We start from the raw sequence: 22,108 nt of genomic DNA, 5'->3' as shown, positions 1-22,108 counted from the left end.
GGACGGGCCGCAGCAGTGACATCGTGTGCATGTGTGTGTGCGTGTGCGTGTGTGTCAGGGTCCTAGTGACGCAGCAGGCAGGGGTGCCGTATCTGTTTTCTCTTCCCTAACCCTCTGGATTGGAAACAGCAGTGGGGGCCCAAGGGCTCGGCCGCGCTACAGTATCTAAACAGAATCAAAATTGGAAACTTACAGGGCATTTGGGTTTGATTTGCCTCTTCAGAGGAACCTTGATATTCTCCTTTGCCCGAGAAATCACCAGCACCGCCCCCCCGCCCCACTGTGGCCCGGTATCCCACACGCGCCGACACACTCACAGCCTGTGCGCTCCGCACCAGGGGTGTCAGACTTCTGGTCTTCTGGCTTTTGCTCCAGCCCAATTCCCTTGTTCATTGGACCGTTCTGATCGGCTGAAAGTGTGGCGTCTCGCCGGGAATCAGGAGCATGACGATGACGCCACCAAGCTGGAAATTGAGGGAAAAATAAAACAAGAAGCATCGACTGCGTCTCTAACTGGTCAAATAACTGGAATAGTTAAGTAACACACCTCCACCCTGACACTCCGGCAACACACCCCTCCAGGGCCAGGCTACACTGACACACACAGGTTAAAGGGCCATTCGCATCTTCTTATCAACCCTGTAAAATGGAGGGTTAGACACACACAGACACACACCCACCCACACACGTGTTAAAAAACAACACTCCAGATATTCACCGCCATGTGTGCAAAATATTATATTTTAAAATATTTTTATTTCCCTTTGTTTAAAACATCATCAAAACGATTACTTGTCAGAACCGCCTGTTCACACTGACACAGGCACAAACACACATCTGTTCACGGCTCAAAACGCAGCGCCTTCCTGAGCCGCCTGCTGCCAGCCAGCAGCATTTAGAACAACAACAAACACTGACAATATTGCACAACTGAAGAAATGGTGTAAAAACAAAAACAGTTTACAATGGTGTAAAATACAGTTCTGATTGGAATGCTGGAGAGCCCGGACGTTCTGAATTGGAATGCTGGACAGACGTTCTGATCGGAATGAGGCAGCAGGAATCCGCAGGGCTGGAGGTAGGGTTGGGGTGTCAAGGCAGTCCTTGTAAATACAGAGCCCCCCCCCCCCCCCAACAGCAGAGGGAAGCCAAGGCACAGACCGGTCCAGTTTCTCCATAAATTAACCGATTTAAATTGCAGGGTCGTTGATCAATTATGTATGAAACCCGAGATGCAGGGACCGGACCGCCACCGGACAACCGAGCCTCTGAGGGGACGCTCCCTGGGCCTGGGCTCCCCGGGGCCACCAGGAGCTCAGCGGATACTAGGAGCTCTCCACCCACGTCACCACGATGAGACAGAGGCTGAGGAGCCCCACACACACCCCGAACACCACCAGGGCAGCGGCCTGCAGACACAGCGAGAGAGAGAGGGAGTGAGTGAGTGAGCGAGTGGCAGACAAAGGAAGAGGAGGAAAAGAAGACGGCAGAGAATTCCTACTTCCTGAGGGAAGATCTAGAGACGGAGAGTGAGAGAGAGAGGGGAAGAGAGATTCAGGCAAGGAGAGGCAGAGAAGAGAAAGAGAGAGGGAGAGAGACACTAACGAAAGAAGGAGAGGAATGGACCGCGCCCTCAGCACCGGCGGGGGGTGCCTGTCACTCAGAGCCTGCCGCTCTGAGCCAGGCTCTTCTCCTGAACAAACACACTCTTGAGAACGACAGCAGAAACTCATCACCGCCAGCAGCCCCGCTGACTGACGCCCTGATCCCCGTCGGCCGCGGGGCTTCTGATCTAATGTCTTAACGACGAAAAGAAAACACTACAAGGGATTAAATAGAAATCAAATGAAATAAATTCTAGTTATGGATCGCATTAAGCAAGAACATTAGCCCCGTAGTGCCACCGCGCCGTACGTACGCTCAGTTTGCCGAAGGACGCGCCGCGCTCTCCGCCGATGCGCAGGTAGAAGAGCCCGGGGAACACGAACAGCAGGCAGGTGGAGGTGGTGGAGCCTGCGGGAGACACGGCAGCGCGGTCAGGACTGGGGCGGGGGGGCTGCGCTCGCACACAGCAACACCACCACGGCCGCTCACATTCCCCGACACTCACCCACGACCCCGAACACGCTCTGGATGTCCGGCACGTAGATAGCGAGCAGCAGCACGACGGTGACGAGGGCCAGCGTGACGAGGCAGTGCAGCAGCCAGGAGAAGGGCCGGCCGGGGTGCAGCAGCAGGACCACCGCCTTCCGTGCCTGGGGGGGGACACGGACTCACAGTCACACACTTTTTCCACACACCCGCGCACCCCCACAGACTCGCAAACCGCCACTCTCTCACACAGACCCTCACGCACAGACTCGGGGCCCTCATGCACTGTTGCTCCCTCTCCCACAATGCACTGCAAGAGTGCGGTTCACACACGGGACCCACAATACACTGTGGGGGGCCGCACTCACGGGGAAGTGGATGAGGGGCACGGTGAGCAGCACGGCCAAGAGGATGGCCAGGCGCACCGACATCACCAGGGGGTCGCGGGGCTGGAAGCGCCCGTAGGACATCAGCAGCTCTGAGTCCACCTGCCCTGAGAGCCGTGGAGGGACGGGAGAGCTTTGTTAGAGATGCTTCTGTAACACACACACACACACACATGCACGCACACGCACACGCACACGCACCATAGAAGGTGAGGTATCCAAACAGGGCAGACAGCAGGTAGACAAGGAAGCTCAGGGTGATGCCACTGTTCACCACGTTCTGCATGCGTCTCTTGCTGGGCCTGAAACAGAGCGGCGGCTCTCCGTTAATTACGACACAGAGCCCCCCCTCCCCACACACGAGAAGCGCGTCCTCTGGGAGCGCGGCGACGCGGACTGACCTGCGCAGCTCGCAGTAGATGGGCAGCACCGCCGTGTGGCACAGGAAGGAGAAGGCCATTGTCGGCACCGCGTAGGCACTCTGAAACGCAGAACGGCACTGAGGGACAGAGGCACAGACACGTCCACGGCACAGAGGGACATTTGAAAAACACGGTGTAGCCGACTCCTCTGTAGTGAACAACCTTTCCATGTGTCAATATGTATATTTGTGTAAGTATGTACAAGCGGGTGACAAATTAAAGGAAAAACCCACATAAAGTGTCTCAGTGAGGTGTTGGGCACCACGAGCTGCCAGAACAGCTTCAATGCTCTTGGCACAGATTCTACGAGTCTCTGGACTCTACTGGAGGGATGGACACCATTCTATGCATATGAGTCACATCATTTTCATCCTCATCACACCATTCAGTGTCCCTCATGCCCTGTGGATGGGGCATTGTCATCCTGGAAGAGACCACTCCCATCAGGAGAGAAAGGAGATCACTCAGAATAACTTAGTCATGATTTGCAGTGACCTTTCCCTCTAAGGGGACAAGTGGACCCAAACCATGCCAGGAAAATGTCACTGTAGGGGTCCAGCAGTCAGGTCTGTACCATTCTCTTGGTGTCCCACACATGCACTCACTTGTAAAGAACACGAGCCATTTGAGCGTCTGTGTGACTGAAGCTCCTGCCATTCGTGCCCCAATAATGACCCTCTTTCACAGTCACTTAGATCCTTTCCTCTCGCCATCTTGATCCAAAACCGAGGTCAGCTGGGCCTGCTCAGCATTTGTATACATGCCACAGAGCATGATGGGATGTTAATTGCTTAATTGTATCATGCAGTACACCTGTTTGAGGCGTCTGCTTTCGTTATGTTCCTCCACTCATTTATTCAGGTTTTGCCTTTAATTTGTCACCCGTCTGTGTGTAAATACACTTAATTGACTAGTTAACAGATTTATTCAAGTAGGATAGCTGTGTCTGTGTATCCTGTAACTGCGGTGCTTATGAAGGTCTAAAGACTCGTGGTCCACAGCCTACCTTACTGGAAATGGTGAGCAGTTTTGGAACGCAATCAGTGGAATTGTCAAACTGCAAAACAACACAGACAGACAAAACCGATGAATACGAGCAATCAATTCACTGCAAACAATCTGTGCCAGACAGAGAGAGAGAGAGAGAGAGAGAGAGAGAGAGAGAGGGGGAGGGAGGGAGGGAGGGAGGGAGAGGGAGCGAGCTGGACTCTGAAACTAAAACAGCCCCACAGACTCTGCCCAGGAGGGGGAGGGGTCAGCAGTATCGGAAGCCTGTGCTGACCTTTAAGCCACACAGGTCAGAGGTCACTTCCTGCCCACGGATGAGGTGGACGTCCTCTACTCCTCGTGTTGTGAGTATTTCCTCAATACCCCTTTAATAATTTCCTGTGACCAACTTGAGATTTTACTGGGAACTGGAATGGAGGGGACAGGTGGGGGAGGGGCGGGACAATGGAAACGGCTCTCCTCAGGGCCGCCCTGGCACTGCCAGCTGCCATTCCTGTTACCTGCATGAGGCTCACGGTGCCGTTGCTGGGCAGAGGGCAGGGAATGGACCACTTCTTCACCACGATCTGAAAGCAGGACGTGAGAAACACTGCGTCAGTCCTCACGGGTCAGGAGAGGCGCGGTGAGGCACGATACACGCGGCCCGGAACCAGTGTGCAGGAAAGGCAGACAGAGACGGCCGCTACTCACCACCACGGCGAAGTAGACCATGAACAGGAAGGACAGGCTGCTGCTGTAGCCCAGGAACCCTGCAGAGGAGAACGCAGGAGTGAGGACAACCCCAGCAGGGCACGGGGGACGTGGCACAGGGAGAGACACAGGGACGTGGGGACAGGGATAGACACAGGGACATGGGGACAGGGAGAGACACAGTGACACAGGGATAGGCGCAGGGACACGGGGACAGGGAGAGACACAGGGGACTCGGGGACAGGGATAGAGGCAAGGACGGTTGGACAGGGAGAGACACAGGGACAGTGAAATAAATGCGTCTCTGAAGGTATGTCTGGGTGAGGAAGACGAGCAGGGAGAGAGCAGGCAGGGGGCCCTTATTCCTGCGTTCCTCTCGCCCGACCTTCCTCCTCCAGGGGACTCACCAATCTTGGGGAGCAGGGCCAGTGGCAGCACGATGCACACCGTCACTATTACCAGCAGGAGTCTGCCATCCAAATACCACGGGGCCCTGGGCACACGGACACAAAGGAGGGGTGGAGCATTAACACACAAGGGGAACCTGGGGGCCACAGGCTTTCCTGGGGCCCAGTGCTGTCCTCTCAGGTGTGCCTTGCTCCCAAGGGTGGACTGAAGTGCTGATCGGCCCGTTGGCAGAGTCGCCCAGACCGCAGCAAGTCAAGAGATGTAACTCAACACCGAAAGAATACATTTGTATTAAGCCAGGCTCGTCTGCTCCTCTGATACGCACGGTGTTCAGGACACGCTGTGCCTGGTACCAGACAAGATCCGCGAAGCCCTTTAGCCGTGTGACCAATCCCGAGGAATGTGGGGGTTCCTGCGCCGAACGGGCTAACTGGAAGCAGGCCGCCCCCGAAATTTGTCTTAATTTCATTCCCAAATGCAGCGAGACAGCTCCTCATGTGTTATAAATTAAGAGCTTACTCACAAACCATAACAATTATGTAATTCACATGCAAACAGCTTCATTCTGCCAAACGCATGGCCCCCGTCTGGAACGCCTCATAATTTTTTCCTTACGGAGGGGTGGCCGGGCGATTCATTCCAGAAGAGAGGCCGGGAGGATGACACATGTGGAAAGCACGCCCAGCCGGCCCACCGGGGGGGGAACGGGGTTGTTTATGTGAAGCGGTGCACCAGCAGCACCTGCCGTAACAACATCACTAAACAAAGTGACCCCGGTTTGGCAGTTTCACAGCTTCTGTGTTACTATATTTGCCGGCAGCCTCGGTGCTGAAAGTGCAACCGGTAAGCCATTAATCTGCCCTGCGAGTGGGGGGGCACCTGACGCACAATCGAAGCCCTGTGTGGCGTTGTTAGAAGCTGCCTGGCTCCTTCTGTTTGTTAATGCAGAGAAATAGCGAAATATATGAAAGCCCAACAAACAGACATGTAAAATATACAAAACATCTCACACTCACACCCCCACACTCGCCGTCTCACCATCTCGCCGCCTCACCGTGCCCCACGCTCGCCGCCTCGCCATCTCACCCTGCCCCTCGCTCGCCGTCTCACCCTGCCTCACGCTCGCAGCCTCGCTGTCTCACCCTGCCCCACGCTCGCCGTCTCACCCTGCCCCACGCTCGCCGCCTCGCCGTCTCACCCTGCCCCACGCTCGCCGCCTCACTGTCTCACCCTGCCCCACGCTCGCCGTCTCACCCTGCCCAATGCTCGCCACCTCGCCGTCTCACCCTGCCCCACGCTCGCCGTCTCACCCTGCCCCACGCCGCCGCTGAGACGTCTCACACTGCCCCACGCTCGCCCCCTCGCCCTACCCCACGCTCGCAGCCTCGCTGTCTCACCCTGCCCCTTGCTCGCCGTCTCACCCTGCCCCATGCTCGCAGCCTCGCCGTCTCACCCTGCCCCACGCTCGCAGCCTCGCTGTCTCACCCTGCCCCACGCTCGCCGTCTCACCCTGCCCCACGCTCGCCGTCTCACCCTGCCTCACGCTCGCAGCCTCGCTGTCTCACCCTGCCCCACGCTCGCCGTCTCACCCTGCCCCACGCTCGCCGTCTCACCCTGCCCCACGCTCGCCGTCTCACCCTGCCCCACGCTCGCCGTCTCACCCTGCCCCACGCTCGCCGCCTCGCCGTCGCACCCTGCCCCACGCTCGCCGCCTCGCCGTCGCACCCTGCCCCACGCTCGCCGTCTCACCCTGCCCCACGCTCGCCGCCTCACTGTCTCACCCTGCCCCACGCTCGCCGTCTCACCCTGCCCCACGCCGCCGCTGAGACGTCTCACACTGCCCCACGCTCGCCCCCTCGCACTACCCCACGCTCGCAGCCTCGCTGTCTCACCCTGCCCCTTGCTCGCCGTCTCACCCTGCCCCATGCTCGCAGCCTCGCCGTCTCATCCTGCCCCACGCTCGCAGCCTCGCTGTCTCACCCTGCCCCACGCTCGTAGCCTCGCCGTCTCACACTGCCCACCCATGCCTCGGAAGATTAACGAGCAGGGGAAGGCAAACATGCTCCCGTCATAAGAAACAAATAAAATAAAAACACTGCGGATACATCCCACACACCCAACGCAGCCCCAGTGACCGAACCCGCTCGTTAACGCCAGGTTCCGCACAACATAAACAGCAATTATAATGGCAAAGCCGATACACGATTATATCGGTCCGATTCAAGAACGGACATGTGTAACAGATTTGGGAAAACGCTTAATGGATCCCATCTGTGTGAGAGATGGCTCTAGCTTTGACAAATTTGTTTAATTCTCGTGTTCAGCAGTAACAGTTTTCACTGAATCAGAGAGACTGGGGGGGGGGCTGCATTCTTGGAACAGGATTTCTCTAAGCGTCTTCGAGAGGAAATTACTCAGAGGAACAATACGCTGTGCTGAAGGAGGCAGAGAGAGGATTCCTGTCAGACGCACACTTCCTCTGGTCCGGCCGTACGTTTTCATGATTGACGGTTTGAAAGTGCGGATTGTCCCATCAGAGCTCTGGGCAGCGAGGAGGACGGGGTCTGTGTTTGGACAATTCGAAATGTGCCAAGAAATAAGAAGAAAATGAATAAAACGTGATTGTAGGTTCTTCTGCACCCAGACAGAAGAGAATCTAAAAGGCAAACCAGATTTTATATTTGACCTAATTAGACTTGACATTTTGATTATGTAATAGGGTTAATTAAAAGCTAATTAGAGGGCTGGTGGCCCCCAAAACCTGCACTGGAATAGACTGGCACTGCCTGGCTCTGGTTTGTGCAGGGACGGGGAGAGAGAGCGACAGGAGGGACAAGGAGGGACAGGGAAGTAGGGACAGGGGGTGAGAGAGAGACAGAAGGGAAGTGAGGTGAGAGAGAGACAGAAGGGACAGGGGAGAGAGAGAGAAGGACAGGAGGGACAGGGCAATAGGGACAGATGGATGGGGGTGAGACAAAGGGACAGGGAGTGCAGGAGAGAGAGATGGGACAGGGGGTGCAGGAGAGAGAGAGATAGGAGGGACAGGCGGAGAGAGAGAGAGACAGGAGGGACAGGGAATAGGGACAGAGGGATGGGGGTGAGAGAAGGGACAGGAAGTTAGAGAGACAGGAGGGACAGGAGGATGAGGGGGAGAGAGCGAGACGGGAGGGACAGGGGAGAGAGAGACATAATGGGACGTACCCGCTGTGCTGTTCCGGCAGGAAGTTGGTGATGGCTGCAGGAAGCTCAGACTTGATGATGAACATGTATGTAGACATGGCTGGGGGGGGATCAGAGGGAGGACCACATGAACACGACACCAAAACACTGAACATAAAAAAAACACTGTCCTCCGTGCCACAACAGACCGACTGACACCTGACCTCCACACACACACGCACACACAGGCCCGTGTAAAGCGCGGTGCTCAAACCACGCTCCGGGTATGAAGCTGGTCAGCAAATGTAGGAAATCTACAGTAAGCTGGGGGTATTAGATTGCAGACATTAGCCGGACACGTTAAATCCGGCACTCAAGCCCCTCTCCGAGCCGCGCAGCGCTGCGCCACGCTAAGCCAGGTATTTCTCCCCATGGCAACCGGCACATGCATTTTTATCGCAGCTTTGTCTCTCTAAATCTCATTCTCTCCCCCCTCACCCTGAGCCCGGGTAACTCGATCGCCGGGGCTTTCTCCGACATCCTGAGAGCCGGGTGCCACGGAGCGCGAGGGCAGGAAGCGGGCGCTGGCGGGGCAGGGGGGGTTTCTGGGGCAGACGAGGGGCTCACGGGACCGAACGCACTAATGCAGACCGACGTCTACCTACAGGACGGCTAAATGAGAACCAGTCGCAGGTCAGACGGCGAGGAAATATTCACTTCTTTGTGCCTCGGTGCCCCCCCGCCCGCCGGCCCGCCTGGGAGAAAGTGCTGCCCCGGGGGCCGGACTCCCCAGGGACCCGGGAGGGAGGCGGCCATTGTTTTCATAAGACTCTGCATTCCTGCGATTGAGCCCGCCAGCCTCCGCAACGGGGACGGGATCTCGCAGGGAAGCTAAACCCCCGGCAGCGGACACGTTTGAGTTTCTTGTAGAACTGCACTGATGTCACACGTGTCCAATGATCAGAACCGACAGAAGCCACGTGGTGGATTAATTTACGCCTTTGCAGATTATGAGGGAAATCTTTTAGACTTTTGTTTTGCTTTTTAACCTGCAGATCTGATGTCAAGCTACAGATGTCTTCCATGCTTTCATAATTCTGGAAACGACAATGCAAATGAACATACGACACACACACGTGCTCACACACAGGCAGACAAACACACACCTGGCGCTAGAGTACTTACATTTACAGACATGTTTGTTTTCGCAGGAGAGAAAAACAAAATAACACTTTATAATAAATCATCAATCAATCAATCAAGTCACAAAAGACCCTGAACACGTGGCCCCGGCCGCTCCTCCGTCTGGGCCCCGGAGTTCAGTGCTGGAAGTCAGTTGTGTGTTTTCCAGCCACTGAGCTTCCCCTGAAATTGCTGCCGGCGTAGCTGTAATTAAGGTCAATTGGCTCATCAGCCTGTGGCGCGGCGAACCACTGCCCCCCCCAACACCGCTGTCCAACGGCATCTCCGCTGACGGTCCGCAGCCCCCCGCCGCTCAGCCGTCGGCTGCTCCCTTTACGAGGGTCCCCATAATGGCCAGTGATTAGAGAGCTGGGGAACGTGAGCTAATTAAGCAGATAATTGCGCCAATTAAGTCATTCAGAGCCCAGCTGGAGTGAAAAACCACAAGTGCCTGCGGAGCCAAGAGGCGGACGCTGCGCCAGGGAGGCAGGGCCGGTTACCGTGGTGCAGCTGGTTTGCAATGCATCCCACCACAGCCAGTCTGTCAGCGTGCCAGTGTGTCAGTGGACTGGTGAGCCAGTGTGTCAGTGGACTGGTGAGCCAGCGTGTCAGTGGACTGGTGAGCCAGTGGACTGGTGAGTCAGTGGACTGGTGAGTCAGTGGACTGGTGAGTCAGTTTGTCAGCGTGCCAGTGTGTCAGTGGACTGGTGTGCCAGTGTACGGGTGAGCCAGCGGGTCAGTGGACTGGCGAGTCAGTTTGTCAGTATGTCCGACTGTCAATAAGCCAGTGTACTGGTGAGTCAGTGTGTCAGGGAACCCCGAGGCTGCGGGGCGCTGAGGGGGGGCTGGCCCGCGCACAGACTGCCACCATCCACCGGGAGCTGCTCAGCGTCGCTGCCAGCAAATCTATTTGCTGGTCAAACAACCATGAAAGAAACCAACAAAAACAAGGAGAGATCTGGAGCTGATACAATACCCAGAGGCTGCAACGTGTCGTTTCAATTTCCTTCAATCAGACGCTCAGAGGAAAGGATCCCCCCGTGTTGCTGTACATACAGTAGGGCTGTTTGGCATTCTGCTCCGGTCAGATGTGTTTGTTTTATGAAGATCTATTAGGCCGTCAGATGTAGCCTTTATTAGTGAGGCTAATTGTAAAGTGTGCTTAATGTGCAGGAAGTCGTTTTCCCGGGCTGAGAGAAACACACAGAGACAGAGGAGCAGCACGGCCAAGCTGTGGGCTGGTTTACTCGTCTAAATATCATCTAAAGGCCCCACGTTCTCTGAGACAAGGGTCTAGATTAAGAGTCTCACCTCCCACGTTCTGGACCAGGATGGTGCAGGCAACCAGGACCTGAGGAGAAACGAAAAAAGAGCAGCCATCTCAGAGAGCGTTGCAACTGGGCAGACAGAGGAAGAGACGTGAGGAGATGTATAAACCAGAACGGGTAATTATCATTAACGGTCACACTTCCCAACCCCCGACACCCCGGGTCCAAGGGTCCGGCCCCCAGGCATGCTCACCTTGCCAGGATGCTGAAACGCACGGAAGCCCAGGTCTTCATAAGAGGTGATGGCTGCAGGAAGGAAGAGGAGTAACCTGTTTTAATCCCAGCGCTATCGGCCTGTTTCACTGCAAACGTTTATTATTATTTATCATTATTTTCAAACAGCGCATACACTAAGCGGGCACGGATACCGACAGGCACTCTGTTTGGCAGGGATCGGGGGGAGAATCGAAACATCCTGCCTTGCGTGCCGGGTGGGGGGACCACACTCCTCGCAGTGCTAAACCCTGGGCCTGCTCCGCATTACGGGCGGCTGTCAAAGGAAAATCCCAGGAAATGCTTTTCAAAACACCGGGAGTGCTGGGTAAGAAAGGGCCCAGTGTGCCGTGGCAGAGCCAGACAGGCACGCCGGATCATCCCCCCGCAGCCCTGTCTGTGACCCGCCGGCGCACTTAATGGATCTATTTGGAGAGTGCGAGGGTGGGGTTAAGGGGGGGGGGGGAACAAAGGCTGTGTTTTGTTGTTGTCTTAAGGGGCTCTACTCCTCGATCCCACCAGCCGGGAGTGGGAACACCCCGGAGCTACTTGGAGAAAACCCGGCTATCTCCACCGCAAACGCCTAAAACTAAAAAACGTAAGCGTGGAAGGCAAATACTCCAGTACCCCCCCACCCAAAACAAAGAGTGTTTATTTCTTGTGTGCCATTCTGTAGACGTTTCTTGTTGTATTTTTAAGAAGCAGGTCTGGTTGCAGGTCTGCTCGGCTCACCAGACGCTCACAGAGTCCTCTGAAACCCCCCGGAGGAAGCCGGCACTCACCGGTCTGGTCGCACAGCTTCAGCAGCAGGTGGATGGAGTAGGAGGCCAGGCATGCGACGAGCAGCAGCAGCACACTGCGGTGGACACACACACACCAAGCAAACAAAACGCCGATAAAAACACAACTGTAAAACACAACACCTCATCAGCGCTTTGCTGGGTCTCCTCACACACGCCGCCCACACAGAGCGGCAGCCCCCGGGGCTCGGCTCAGGCGGGCTCGGCCTGCCGCCCGGGAAATTTACGGGCTGCAGAACTTTTTATTCCACTGAATTTATTGTCCTGGGTTGGGTCTTTTCCCCTCCGTTTACAGAAAGGAAATGAAAGAAAAACCTGCCAGTTGTGCACAGCGGCACGAACGGCTCTGTAGCGTAGCGTTGACCGGGCCTGGAGGCTGAGAGGATCGCACAGCTGGGCCAGCGGGCCTCAGTGTGTGTGCATTAAGAGCCCCCCCACACACAGTAAAGACCCTTGTGTTCAAAGGCACAGCTAATACATAAAACACCCCCCAAACAACGAGTGTTGCCAGACATCTGAGGAACAAAGCAATCCGAGACGTACACACTGACTTTTAAACAAGAATAAATCCATGGTTTTACTTTTGTCTGACTGTCTGAGTCTCTCCTGGCCTTCCGTCTCTGTCATTCTTTCGGCCACAGTAATAAAACTTTTACTGTGTCTATGTGCCGCCTTTAGACAGGCGAGGAAGTGCCACACAGATGTTTCGGGGGCGGAGCCCATCTTTTTAATCTGCTTCTTATCTCTGCAGCTGTCTTTCTCGGTCCACACAACCCACTCTCTCTCCCTCTCCTCTCCGTCTCTCACCAGAAGCCCAGGATGCCGGTGCTGGCCATAGCGTAAGCGAGCCCCAGGATGCCGCTGCCCATGATGGCGTTCATCAGGTTGAAGACCGAGGAGCCGAAGGAGGCCCCCGATGAGCCTGGGGCGCGGGGTCCCTGCGGAGAGCACAGCACAACCTGTCAGCCCGAACACTGCACACAATCTCACACTCTCTCACTCACAGTCACCACGACAGAAAACACCGATCACACGAGACAGCGTGTCAACACACCAGAGCCTCTCTGACAGTTTATCCAGGTCTCTCTCCGAATCTTTAAATCCAGAGTAAGTCCCAGTGAGAAGCCCATTCCGATCAAATAACTGCGTCGACCGACACGGTGAACACATGGCTGACGACGCTGCGTGTGTTTGCTCAACACAAATTGTGCGGGAGACACAGCTGGACTAAAGGAGGGTGTGAACCGAAGCTGCAAATGGAAGTGGGATTGGAGTTGGGATCAAAAATGGACAACAGAAGGAGCCCTGATATCTGGGCGGGGTGTGGGGAGACACAATCTGAAAACCTCCTGTCCCTGGCCGCTCTGTCACGACCCCTTTCCCTGGGGACTGGCGATCAGCGCAGACAAAAGTTACACCTCTTAAAGGGGAGAGGAAGTGCATTATGACACCGGCTCTAAAAATACGGGCACGGAATGTGGCGGGGAAGTGGCAGCTCTGTTAATAAAGCACCGCGGAATTCAGAGGTCATTTTAATTAAAAAAGCAACACATGCTGCATCAGCTACACGTACGGAGACCGGGAACGCCAGGCACTGTACTTACCCAACCCCAAACCAAAACGAGCAATTAACGCCACTTGTCGCAACGCACACTTGTCTTTGGACAGTCCCTACCTGCAGTGTGTGACCTGTCTCTCTACTCAAGGGACATTTCGATGTCAGGGTCCAGCCCGTCCACAGAATGACCCCTTCGTGAGCCCCAGGCGTCCGCTGAGGGTTAACTCTGCAGCCCGTCTCGGTGCAGCAATCACACGGCAAAGCAGATTAGGCGAAACAGCAAGACTAATGTTGTGTGTGGAGACCGTGCCGCTTCCTTCACAGAGGGTTTTATGGCTCTTGAGCTGCTGGCCCGGCTCCAGTCTGCTGAACTCCTCCAGCAAGCCATAAAAATGAGATTTGTAACCGAATACACGATGCCTCTGCGGTGATTCGCGATGGAGGAATCAATAAAATATTTGGAGTTGACTGCACTAGGAGTTGCCATGTGCTAAACGAATTTAGCCTCTGAAGCCGACCATATAAAGGAACCAAGCTCTTTTTTCACAGCTAAGAAGTTTTACAAGATCATTAATTCAGAAAGTTAGAATGTTTATTATGATGATCATCATTTCTCGACCTTCAGTTGATTTTAATTCATATGACAAGAAATTGGACACATCCTGGGTGAAAGAGTTCATTTAAAGAGGGGAAACGTCAACTAAAACTAAAACTAAAACCGATTCTGCTTCTCGTGGCGTCTCGGCCCGCAAAGCCACGAAACACAACACGGCGATCCTCGGCTTGTGCCGAGGCCTCCAGTTTCTCACCAACAAGCTTCTCAGATCAACACCCGTCTCGCTTCCCCCTGCGAACTTTCGACACCGCCGGCCAATGTCAACTGCCGTACAGCCCAGTGTGTGGACAGCTGCGAGGGAGGAGGGCTGGCGCGGCGGCACTGCGGGGGTGTTGGGTATCAGGGAGTTAATGAATGCTAATATACTGAAGCGCGGTCGATTATCCCGGGTTTTAGGGGCTGCAGTGTGATTCCAGGCCACATGACAAACACAAGACACTGGGCACAGGTGTCAACACTGCCCTGCCACGGAGCCAGGAGCCTGCCATTCCACCCTACAACACAGGGGGCAGAGCGCCAGGCCGGAGGGGACAGGGCGGGGGAGACGCAAGTGTCTTCAAGCTGCAACGTTGAGTCTTCTTCTACACGCCATTGCAACACAGCAGAAAGACAGAAGGAGCTGGACATGTTTAATAGAGGAAGTCTCTGTCTTGTGAGCTCCTTGAGGCAGATATAGTCACATACTATAGAGCAGTGCTTTCCAATCCTGGTCCATGGAATGTCCTGCTGGGTTTGGGTATCTCAGTCCCTTAATTGAACTAATTATTGGCCTAATCGGAGCTTATTAAGAATTTTAAACCATTGGAGATGTCAGGTTGAATACAAAAGCATATTAGGTACCCAAATTCTCCAACTTTTCCGAAATAAAAACGTAAAAGTCAAATGAAACAAATTATTAGTTCAATTAAGGTTTTAGTTAATTGAAGGTGGAACTACCCTTAAGGACGCCTTTTGACGGAAAACAGACAGCAGGGAGAGAGTGGAGGCGTCTCTCTCACAAAAGTCACCTGACAGGGGAAGAGATGAGGGTAAAAATGATAGTAAACATGTTTGTGACGTGAAGGAGAAAGCGAAGGTTTTCCGAAGGTCCTTCAACAATAATGGAGACACACCGAGAGACACGTGATCACATTTCACTGGCGGCTTCTCCTTTTCTTGTGTCATTCAGCGCTAGTTAAAAAGGGAACTATTAGGAAATCAGACTCTCTGTGCAACACAGCTCGCACTGCTTGGGTCCCACACATTCATCCACACTGGTTTTTACCAGGGGCGTCAATTTCATTTATATTAAAATTGACCATGATGATGATGAATCAGACTTTCTTAATAAGATATACTCAAAGAGCCAGAACTCACCCAAACCCCGTGGCGCTGTAGAAAGGGTATAAACACAATACAGTTTAAAGTACAGCTCTGGAAGCAATTAAGAGACCCGTGCAAAATGATCAGTTTCCCTGGTTTTACCATTAAGAGGTATGTGTCTGGGTAAAATGAACATTTCTGTTTTACTGACAACATTCCTCCCAAATTCCAAATAGAACGATGAATGGAATGGCTGCCATACATGTACAGACGCTGATTTAAGAAACATGTGCAGTGGTGTCTTATTTGTTTCCAGAGATGGATGTCCTGTGCTATCTGTGCCCCCCCAGCCCCGACAGACCGACAGACGGCTCACTTACACCGGCCAGTAACGGTGTCGCCTCTCCGTCGTGCTCCGCGTCGCCAACCTGGACATTGCGGTTGTAATTCGCATAGTCGGACATTGCTGCGATGTGAGTCCCGATTAAAATATGATCAAAGCCCCCTCGACGTCAGTCCACATCTCAGCGCCGGCCCTCGCAGTCCCGGCGGAGGCTGTCAGTCTTGTGGCTGCTCGTTTCTAACCCGGGCTCAGCTGACAGACCTGCCGCCGCCGTCACATGACTCCACGCACACTTCCTGCTCGTCGCGTCCTTAAGACGTCATATCGAGTCCCTCCTGTTGCCGTGGCGATAGCAGCCTTTAACCAATGGCTGAGGCGCTTCTCCCGGCGCAGGACAATGCCGTCACACGCCGCGCCACGCATGGCTCCGGAGAGGAGCGGTGATGGTGAGGTGAGTGAGAGCAGCGGTGTGCTTTCCTTAAGGTTTGGTCGCGTAAAGTAATTGGAATAAAGAGAAACACTTTCTCTTATATCAGTGCGAGGTATTGGTGTATGAGGTATGTTTTAATGTACAGATTTGTTTTTATTAATATTGATTTTGATCAGAGACGTCGGCTGTCTCAGCTGTAGCAGGAATCTCCAATGGAGATGCGCTGAGAGCAGCGTGGTGTATATCAGTGCTGAGGGGACAGTAGCGCAGGCCTGGTCACAGTCATGTCACATCGCTATTCAGTGCAAAGCGTGCCAGCTGCTGAAGCCTTGTGTCGGCGACGTGCTTTTCACCTTTCCCAGATGCAGTCCAAGAAACAGAATACAAGTATAACTGACATTTCTGCTGTCATTGTCCCTGCAGGTGTCTGCTCCGAGTCCTGACGTCTGTGATCACAGAGTCCTGCGGTGTGAAAGCCAGCCCGGCGGCCCGGCCGTGCTCCACTCGGCCCCCCAGGTTCCTGGCAGCCACAGTGCCACTCTGTCTCTCCCGGCACGTCGGTGTCCGATCGCTGCAAGCCATGCCGGAGGAGCAGGCTGAGCCGGAGCCCGGGCTGTACGTGCCCCCGCCGGAGGTGCGAGGCATGACCACTCTGGACCGGGCGGCATTCCGACGCACGGTGACCGTGCCGGCCCTCTGCGTACGCAAGGAGCTCATCAACACGCTGATGAAAACCCTGAAGAGGGTGGGCCTGCAGCGGCCGGGGCTGAAGCGCGTGGTGGAGGCGCCCGACGGAGACCACCGGCTGGTGCTGCTGGACCCCGGCACCGTGTCCTCCCCGGCCTGCTTCAACGAGGTGGAGATGGCCGCTCTGGAGAGGTTCCAGGTCAGCGTGGAGTTGCAGAGCCACGAGCTGCAGCTGAGCTACGACAACCTGAAGAGTGAGGAGATTCTGCGCGCCGTGCTGCCCCTCGGACAGGACGTCACCTCGGGCTTCAGCCGCGTCGGACACATCGCTCACATGAACCTGCGTGACCACCAGCTGCCCTACAAGGGCCTCATCGGTAAGACTGCCAGAGCCAGGCAGGTGCCAGCTCCGGCCTCGATACATCCTTTATTAAATCAAATCCGGAAGGATTTAAAACCCCTTCCGTTACTGACACAGGAAACTCCGATCTGTGTGTTCTGTTCCACAGGACAGGTCATCATGGACAAGAACCCGGGGGTGACCTGCGTTGTCAACAAGACCAACACCATCGACTCCACCTACCGCAACTTCCAGATGGAGGTGCTGGCTGGAGACGGCAACATGGTGGCCAAGGTGAGGCCTGGAGCCTCCTGTCCTCCTTGCATTTCTGCACACACTTACACATCTACACAAGGTGCGAGTGTGGTCTGTCCTGCCGGCCGGCCGGTGTTGACCCCCTGTGCATCTCCATCTCCGGCAGGTGCGTGAGAACAGCGTGACGTACGAGTTCGACTTCTCCCGGGTGTACTGGAACCCGCGGCTGAGCACGGAGCACGAGCGCGTGGTGTCGCTGCTGCGGCCGGGCGACGCCGTGTTCGATGTGTTTGCGGGGGTGGGGCCCTTTGCCGTGCCGGCCGCCCGGCGTGGCTGCAGCGTCTTCGCCAACGACCTGAACCCCGAGTCGCACCGCTGGCTGCTGCACAACTGCAAGATCAACAAGGCCGAGCGCAACGTGCGCGTCTTCAACATGGACGGCCGGGACTTCATCCGCGGGCCGCTGCGGGAGGAGCTGCCCCGGCTGCTGCGGCAGAGCGGGAGCGCCGTGCACGTGGTCATGAACCTGCCCGCCCTGGCCCTCGAGTTCCTGGACGCCTTCCGGGGCCTCCTGCGGCCGGGGGAGGGGCTGGACTCGGAGGACCTCGCTATGCCCCGGGTCCACTGCTACGGCTTCTCCAAACATGAGGAGCCACAGCGGGACGTGACGGCACGGGCGGAGGCCAGCCTGGGGGCGGCGCTGGAGGGATGCTGCTCCGTCCACCTGGTGCGCAACGTGGCCCCCAACAAGGAGATGATGTGTATCAGCTTTGCCCTGCCCCGGGAGGTCCTCTTCCAGGCCCCCAGCCCCCAGCCAGGTGAGTACAGGGTCTCGGCGTCTCCTGTCTCGTCTCCTCTCCTCTTCCTCCCGGCGCCTCACTCCCATCTCCTCTCCTCTTCCTCCCAGGGACTCCAGCATCTGACTCCCCAGAACGGGCTCTCGCGCCCCCCAAAGACGCCGAGGAGCCGGCCCCGAAGCGCCCGCGGTGCGAGGAACAGTCCTCCTAGACACGGAGCGCCGCCTTCACACCACAGAGACAGAGCCCTGATCAGACTGACTTCATTTCATTTCATTTCTATTGTCAAAGGGATCCTTCAGTTGACAGCTCAGGACAGAATGAAGCGTCCAGCGAGCGAGTCTTTGTCTTTTGTTTTTAATCATTTTCATTTTATTATTTTTTAATAAACTGTCCCTGTGTTTCAATAAACTACTGTGCTGTTAAAATAAAAGGTTCACAGCCTTCAAAGCTGGCCAGCAGTCAGAGAGGTCCCTGTGCCTGTCCACCGATCTGGACGTCGCTGCCCTTGTGTCTCTCTCTTCCTGCGACACAGAGCTTCACACGGTGCATTTAGACAGAGATACTAAAACCTCCTGTTCTCCTCCTGATACCGAATCACACTACAGCCCCCCGGGAGCCCCTGCCCTGCCCTGCCCTCTTAATTATTAGGAGGGTACTTAATTGAACCCTAATTTAATTAATTTGCCTCACATGAGATCTTAAATTATTTTAAACAGTTGTAAAGTATGAAACTGTAGATGGAACTTTAAATCTCTGTAAGCTACACAATCTAAAAAGTCAAATGAAGCAAAATAGTTCAATTAAGTAATTAAAAAAATCCCAGTACCAGGGTTGAGAACAAATATAAGAACATAAAGTGTCCATTAATAACTAAGTGATCGAGGATCCTATCCAGTCTGTTTTTGAATGTTCCCAAATTGTCTCTTCAGCCACATCGCTGGGGAGTTTGTTCAGATTGTGACGCCTCTCTGTGTGAAGAAGTGTCTCCTGTTTTCTGTCTTGAATGCCTTGAAGCCCAATTTCCATTTGTGTCCCCGGGTGCGTGTGTCCCTGCTGATCTGGAAAAGCTCCTCTGGTTTGATGTGGTCGATACCTTTCATGATTTTGAAGACTTGGATCAAGTCCCCACGAAGTCTCCTCTGTTCCATGTTAGACATCCCACACGACTGGGAGCACAAAGCAGTGACTTCAGCTGCAGAGCTGACGGTCAAAGACACCGAACAGCTGGTCTTTTGACTCTTGTCCCAATATTTTTGGTAACACGCTGAATGTCAAGTTTCTGCTGCTCAGGGATGACTGGGTATCTGTAGCTGAGGCCCCCCGCCACACCCGTCCCCCCGGCTCTGGCACTGTGAGCTCAGAAATGAAAACGCAGGGTTGTGATTTTTATTTTATTGAAAATGTTTTATTAAAAAAAACTGTACATCTTAGGTTGACCAAAACAACTTTTGAGCGAGATCACGTGGCAGTGTTGAGCCTGCAGCTACCAACGCGGTGGTGGGGGGCAGTGCTGGTTTGTACGGTGGCCCCTCCACCCCACACACATCCAAGCACAGAGGCCACACCGGCCCAGAGAACCTGATGGAGTCGATCTGGACATCTGTCAGGAGGGGGGTTTAAGAGTCTATATATTCCAGATAAAACCACAGGGATCGTAAGCGTCGCTGTTGTGACCGCTCTCTCTCTCCCCCTCCTCCCGGCCAAGTGCTCGGCCCTCAGTCTGTGGTGCGGTGGGGAGCAGTGGGAGTTTAGAGCGGCGAATAGAAGAGGCCACTGAACGCGTCCTGCACGGCCCGGTAGCAGGCCAAGCTGGAGGTGTACCCCCCTGCCAGGTCCTGGGGTGAGGCGGCGCGCACATGGTTCAGGTACCTGCAGAGAGAGAGAGAGAGCGTGAGCGTCAGTGTGGCCCCAGAGCACCAGCAGAGCAACAACACTGCAGAGCAAACGTGTGTGTGTCTCAAACACAGAAAGGGAGAGAGTCAATATAGCCAGACATCCACACTGCACAGACAGCCCTGCCTGCAGACACATTGAGGAGCTATCTCATCGAGGTCATACGAGTGCAGCCCTGTGAACTGCTGATCTCTCTCTCTCTCTCTCTCTCTCTTTCTTCCCCCGTTCGGCCTGGGCTGTGGTCGTGGTCAGCTCTGAGCTGGCCGTATTCGTCAGACACAAACAATTTTCCCGCTGCGGAAACCACACATCCCCCTCCAGCGTCCTGGCACGCTAAGAGAGGGCCCTCGAATGAACAGACGGACTCACACACAGCAGCCCAAAGGCCCCAGATCAGCCCTGCCAGCTGACTCACTGTGGAGAGCAGCCCACGGCCCGCTTCAGGTCCCCAAACGGCCCCCCGGGCCCCACCTACACCGACTGTTTTATACATTTGGCAAAAGACTGCAAAAACATCCCACAACATAAACGGGAGATGAAGTCTCCAGTCCCCTGGAGGCGTCTTCTCACACAGCCCGTCAAAACCAGCACCAGACTCGCCCTGAACGAGGGAAGAGGGCCGTGTGAGACGGGCTTCGGGACAGAACCGAATCGTGTCTCTGCGGGCAGGAAAGCGCCATGACGAGAGGACAGTGTCTCCCACCGACGGGCATGCAGGGGGCAGCCAGCCGATGAATTGATAACACGTCCAGCACAACGCAGAGGACATCGCAACCCATACGAAATGGATAAACCGTTGTGGGAGGACCGTCAGACTCGTTCCACAGGACGCATCTGCTCACAAAACCAAGGACACCGGCGTTTGTTTATTTACCTTCATTTTTTTTTTTGTTTCTTTGGCAATTATTCTGGGAGCCACCCAAGGCTCTCAAGAGAATCTGCCTGCTGCTTCCCATTGTGTGTGCTGGATAACATTTAACCCGCAACAGCAACACCGGTCAAACCGGTTCAGATCCAACCGAGTCCCTTCCTTTTCCAGGGAAGTGTTTACTGTGCATGTGTGGGACGCTCGCGGTGTTCAGCTCGGGCACCCAAGGATGCCAGGAGGCCTCTACCTCACTGGGCTGTTTGACTTTAACTAACCGATCCAGTGCCACCACACTGAAGGCCGAATCCGCCGTCCGTCCCCTCTCCCTCTCCTCACCGCCTCCCCCCCTGCGCCTGGGCTTCCTCTGCACCGGCTCAATTATAGCATTAGGTACATTCAAACGTAAGCGTTCGCAGATGTTCCCAGCTGAGTCCCTCACGTCGGAGACTTCCAAGATCATAACCCTCCCCGTGTTTACTTTCGCCGTCGTAAAAACATTAAGCTGTCAGCCGGCCTTAACCTGCCTCCCTGCCGTGCCAGTACGGCGCAAACGGGCCCGGCGGTGGGGGCGGGGGAGTCGTTGGTGTTTCTGTTTTTAATTCTTCCTGCTCTCGGGTCAGGGGCCACTTTCACACACTGACACGTAAACAAAAAACCTGCCGTCGCGTCCCATCGCACACGGAGGAATTTCCTGTTTTAGTCTCTGCCCGTCTCTCCGCTGTCCTCGGCAGACACTGGCCGGTGCCCTTGCCTGCAGAACGGATCTGCACCTGCTGCACAGTCCGGGGGGATTGCCAGCTTCCTGCTGCTCCCCAGTTGTTGCGCATTAAATCTCTGTCACAGGACCGAAGCCCCCTGGCGGATTGGCGTCCCTGCATTGTTTGTGCCAAGGTGTGGCGCCCTAGCGCCACACCTTGGCACAAACAACGCAGGGACACCAATCCACACACCGACCCCGAGACACACGGCACGTCTCCACAGAATCCACTATTTCTCGTCTCTCTTCTACCGGGAGATGGCAAACACGAAGCCTGCCATCACGGCAGCACCGACTCCTCCGATAGGCAGAGTTGGGGAGGTGGGGCGGTATAAGTGGCAACAGACGTGGCATCTTAAAAAAAAAAAAAAATGTAGCTGCAAAAGTTAAGAAAATACCTTTCCCCCCCCTCCGCTCGAACTCAAACAGAGCACACTTTCAGCGGGACGCAGCTGTGGCTCTCGGATCCCGTCAACCAGGTTTCAGAGCCGCCACGTGAGCCGGGGACGGGTGTGTGTGTTTGTGCCGCCTGTCCCGGAGCTCAGTTAAATCGGAAGCACATGGAGGCTTTG

At 55.0% G+C, this 22,108-nt stretch overlaps 3 protein-coding genes across 3 annotated transcripts in view; 1 reads left to right on the top strand and 2 right to left on the bottom strand.

Annotated features, from left to right (window-relative positions):
• Positions 1-736: 736 nt before the first annotated feature.
• Positions 737-15,814, bottom strand: slc38a6 (solute carrier family 38 member 6). Its single transcript, XM_066694342.1, has 16 exons — positions 15,544-15,814; positions 12,495-12,625; positions 11,670-11,743; positions 10,868-10,920; positions 10,658-10,697; positions 8,207-8,285; positions 5,005-5,090; positions 4,598-4,656; positions 4,408-4,473; positions 3,906-3,956; positions 2,879-2,958; positions 2,679-2,779; positions 2,460-2,584; positions 2,111-2,255; positions 1,919-2,013; positions 737-1,409 (listed from the first exon to the last, which is right to left on the bottom strand). Exons 1-16 carry the CDS (start codon positions 15,625-15,627, stop codon positions 1,326-1,328), a joined length of 1,353 nt encoding a protein of 450 aa, XP_066550439.1. The 5' UTR covers positions 15,628-15,814; the 3' UTR covers positions 737-1,325.
• Positions 15,815-15,914: 100 nt separating this feature from the next.
• trmt5 (tRNA methyltransferase 5) lies at positions 15,915-18,469 on the top strand. The gene is made up of 5 exons (XM_066694540.1): positions 15,915-15,957; positions 16,360-17,000; positions 17,133-17,257; positions 17,385-18,036; positions 18,126-18,469. The coding sequence occupies exons 1-5, from the start codon at positions 15,950-15,952 to the stop codon at positions 18,224-18,226; spliced, it is 1,527 nt and encodes a 508-aa protein (XP_066550637.1). The 5' UTR covers positions 15,915-15,949; the 3' UTR covers positions 18,227-18,469.
• Positions 18,470-19,395: 926 nt separating this feature from the next.
• mnat1 (MNAT1 component of CDK activating kinase) overlaps positions 19,396-22,108 on the bottom strand; it is a 30,421-nt gene continuing 27,708 nt past the window's right edge. Inside the window, exon 8 of the mRNA XM_066694335.1 lies at positions 19,396-19,887. Coding sequence (XP_066550432.1) covers positions 19,767-19,887 — 121 coding nt within the window. The 3' untranslated portion in view covers positions 19,396-19,766. The remainder of the gene's footprint in view (positions 19,888-22,108) is intronic.

This window comes from Amia ocellicauda, chromosome 21 (assembly GCF_036373705.1).
Source record: "Amia ocellicauda isolate fAmiCal2 chromosome 21, fAmiCal2.hap1, whole genome shotgun sequence".
NCBI lineage: Eukaryota > Metazoa > Chordata > Actinopteri > Amiiformes > Amiidae > Amia > Amia ocellicauda.
This window is presented reverse-complemented; position numbering and strand designations above follow the sequence as displayed.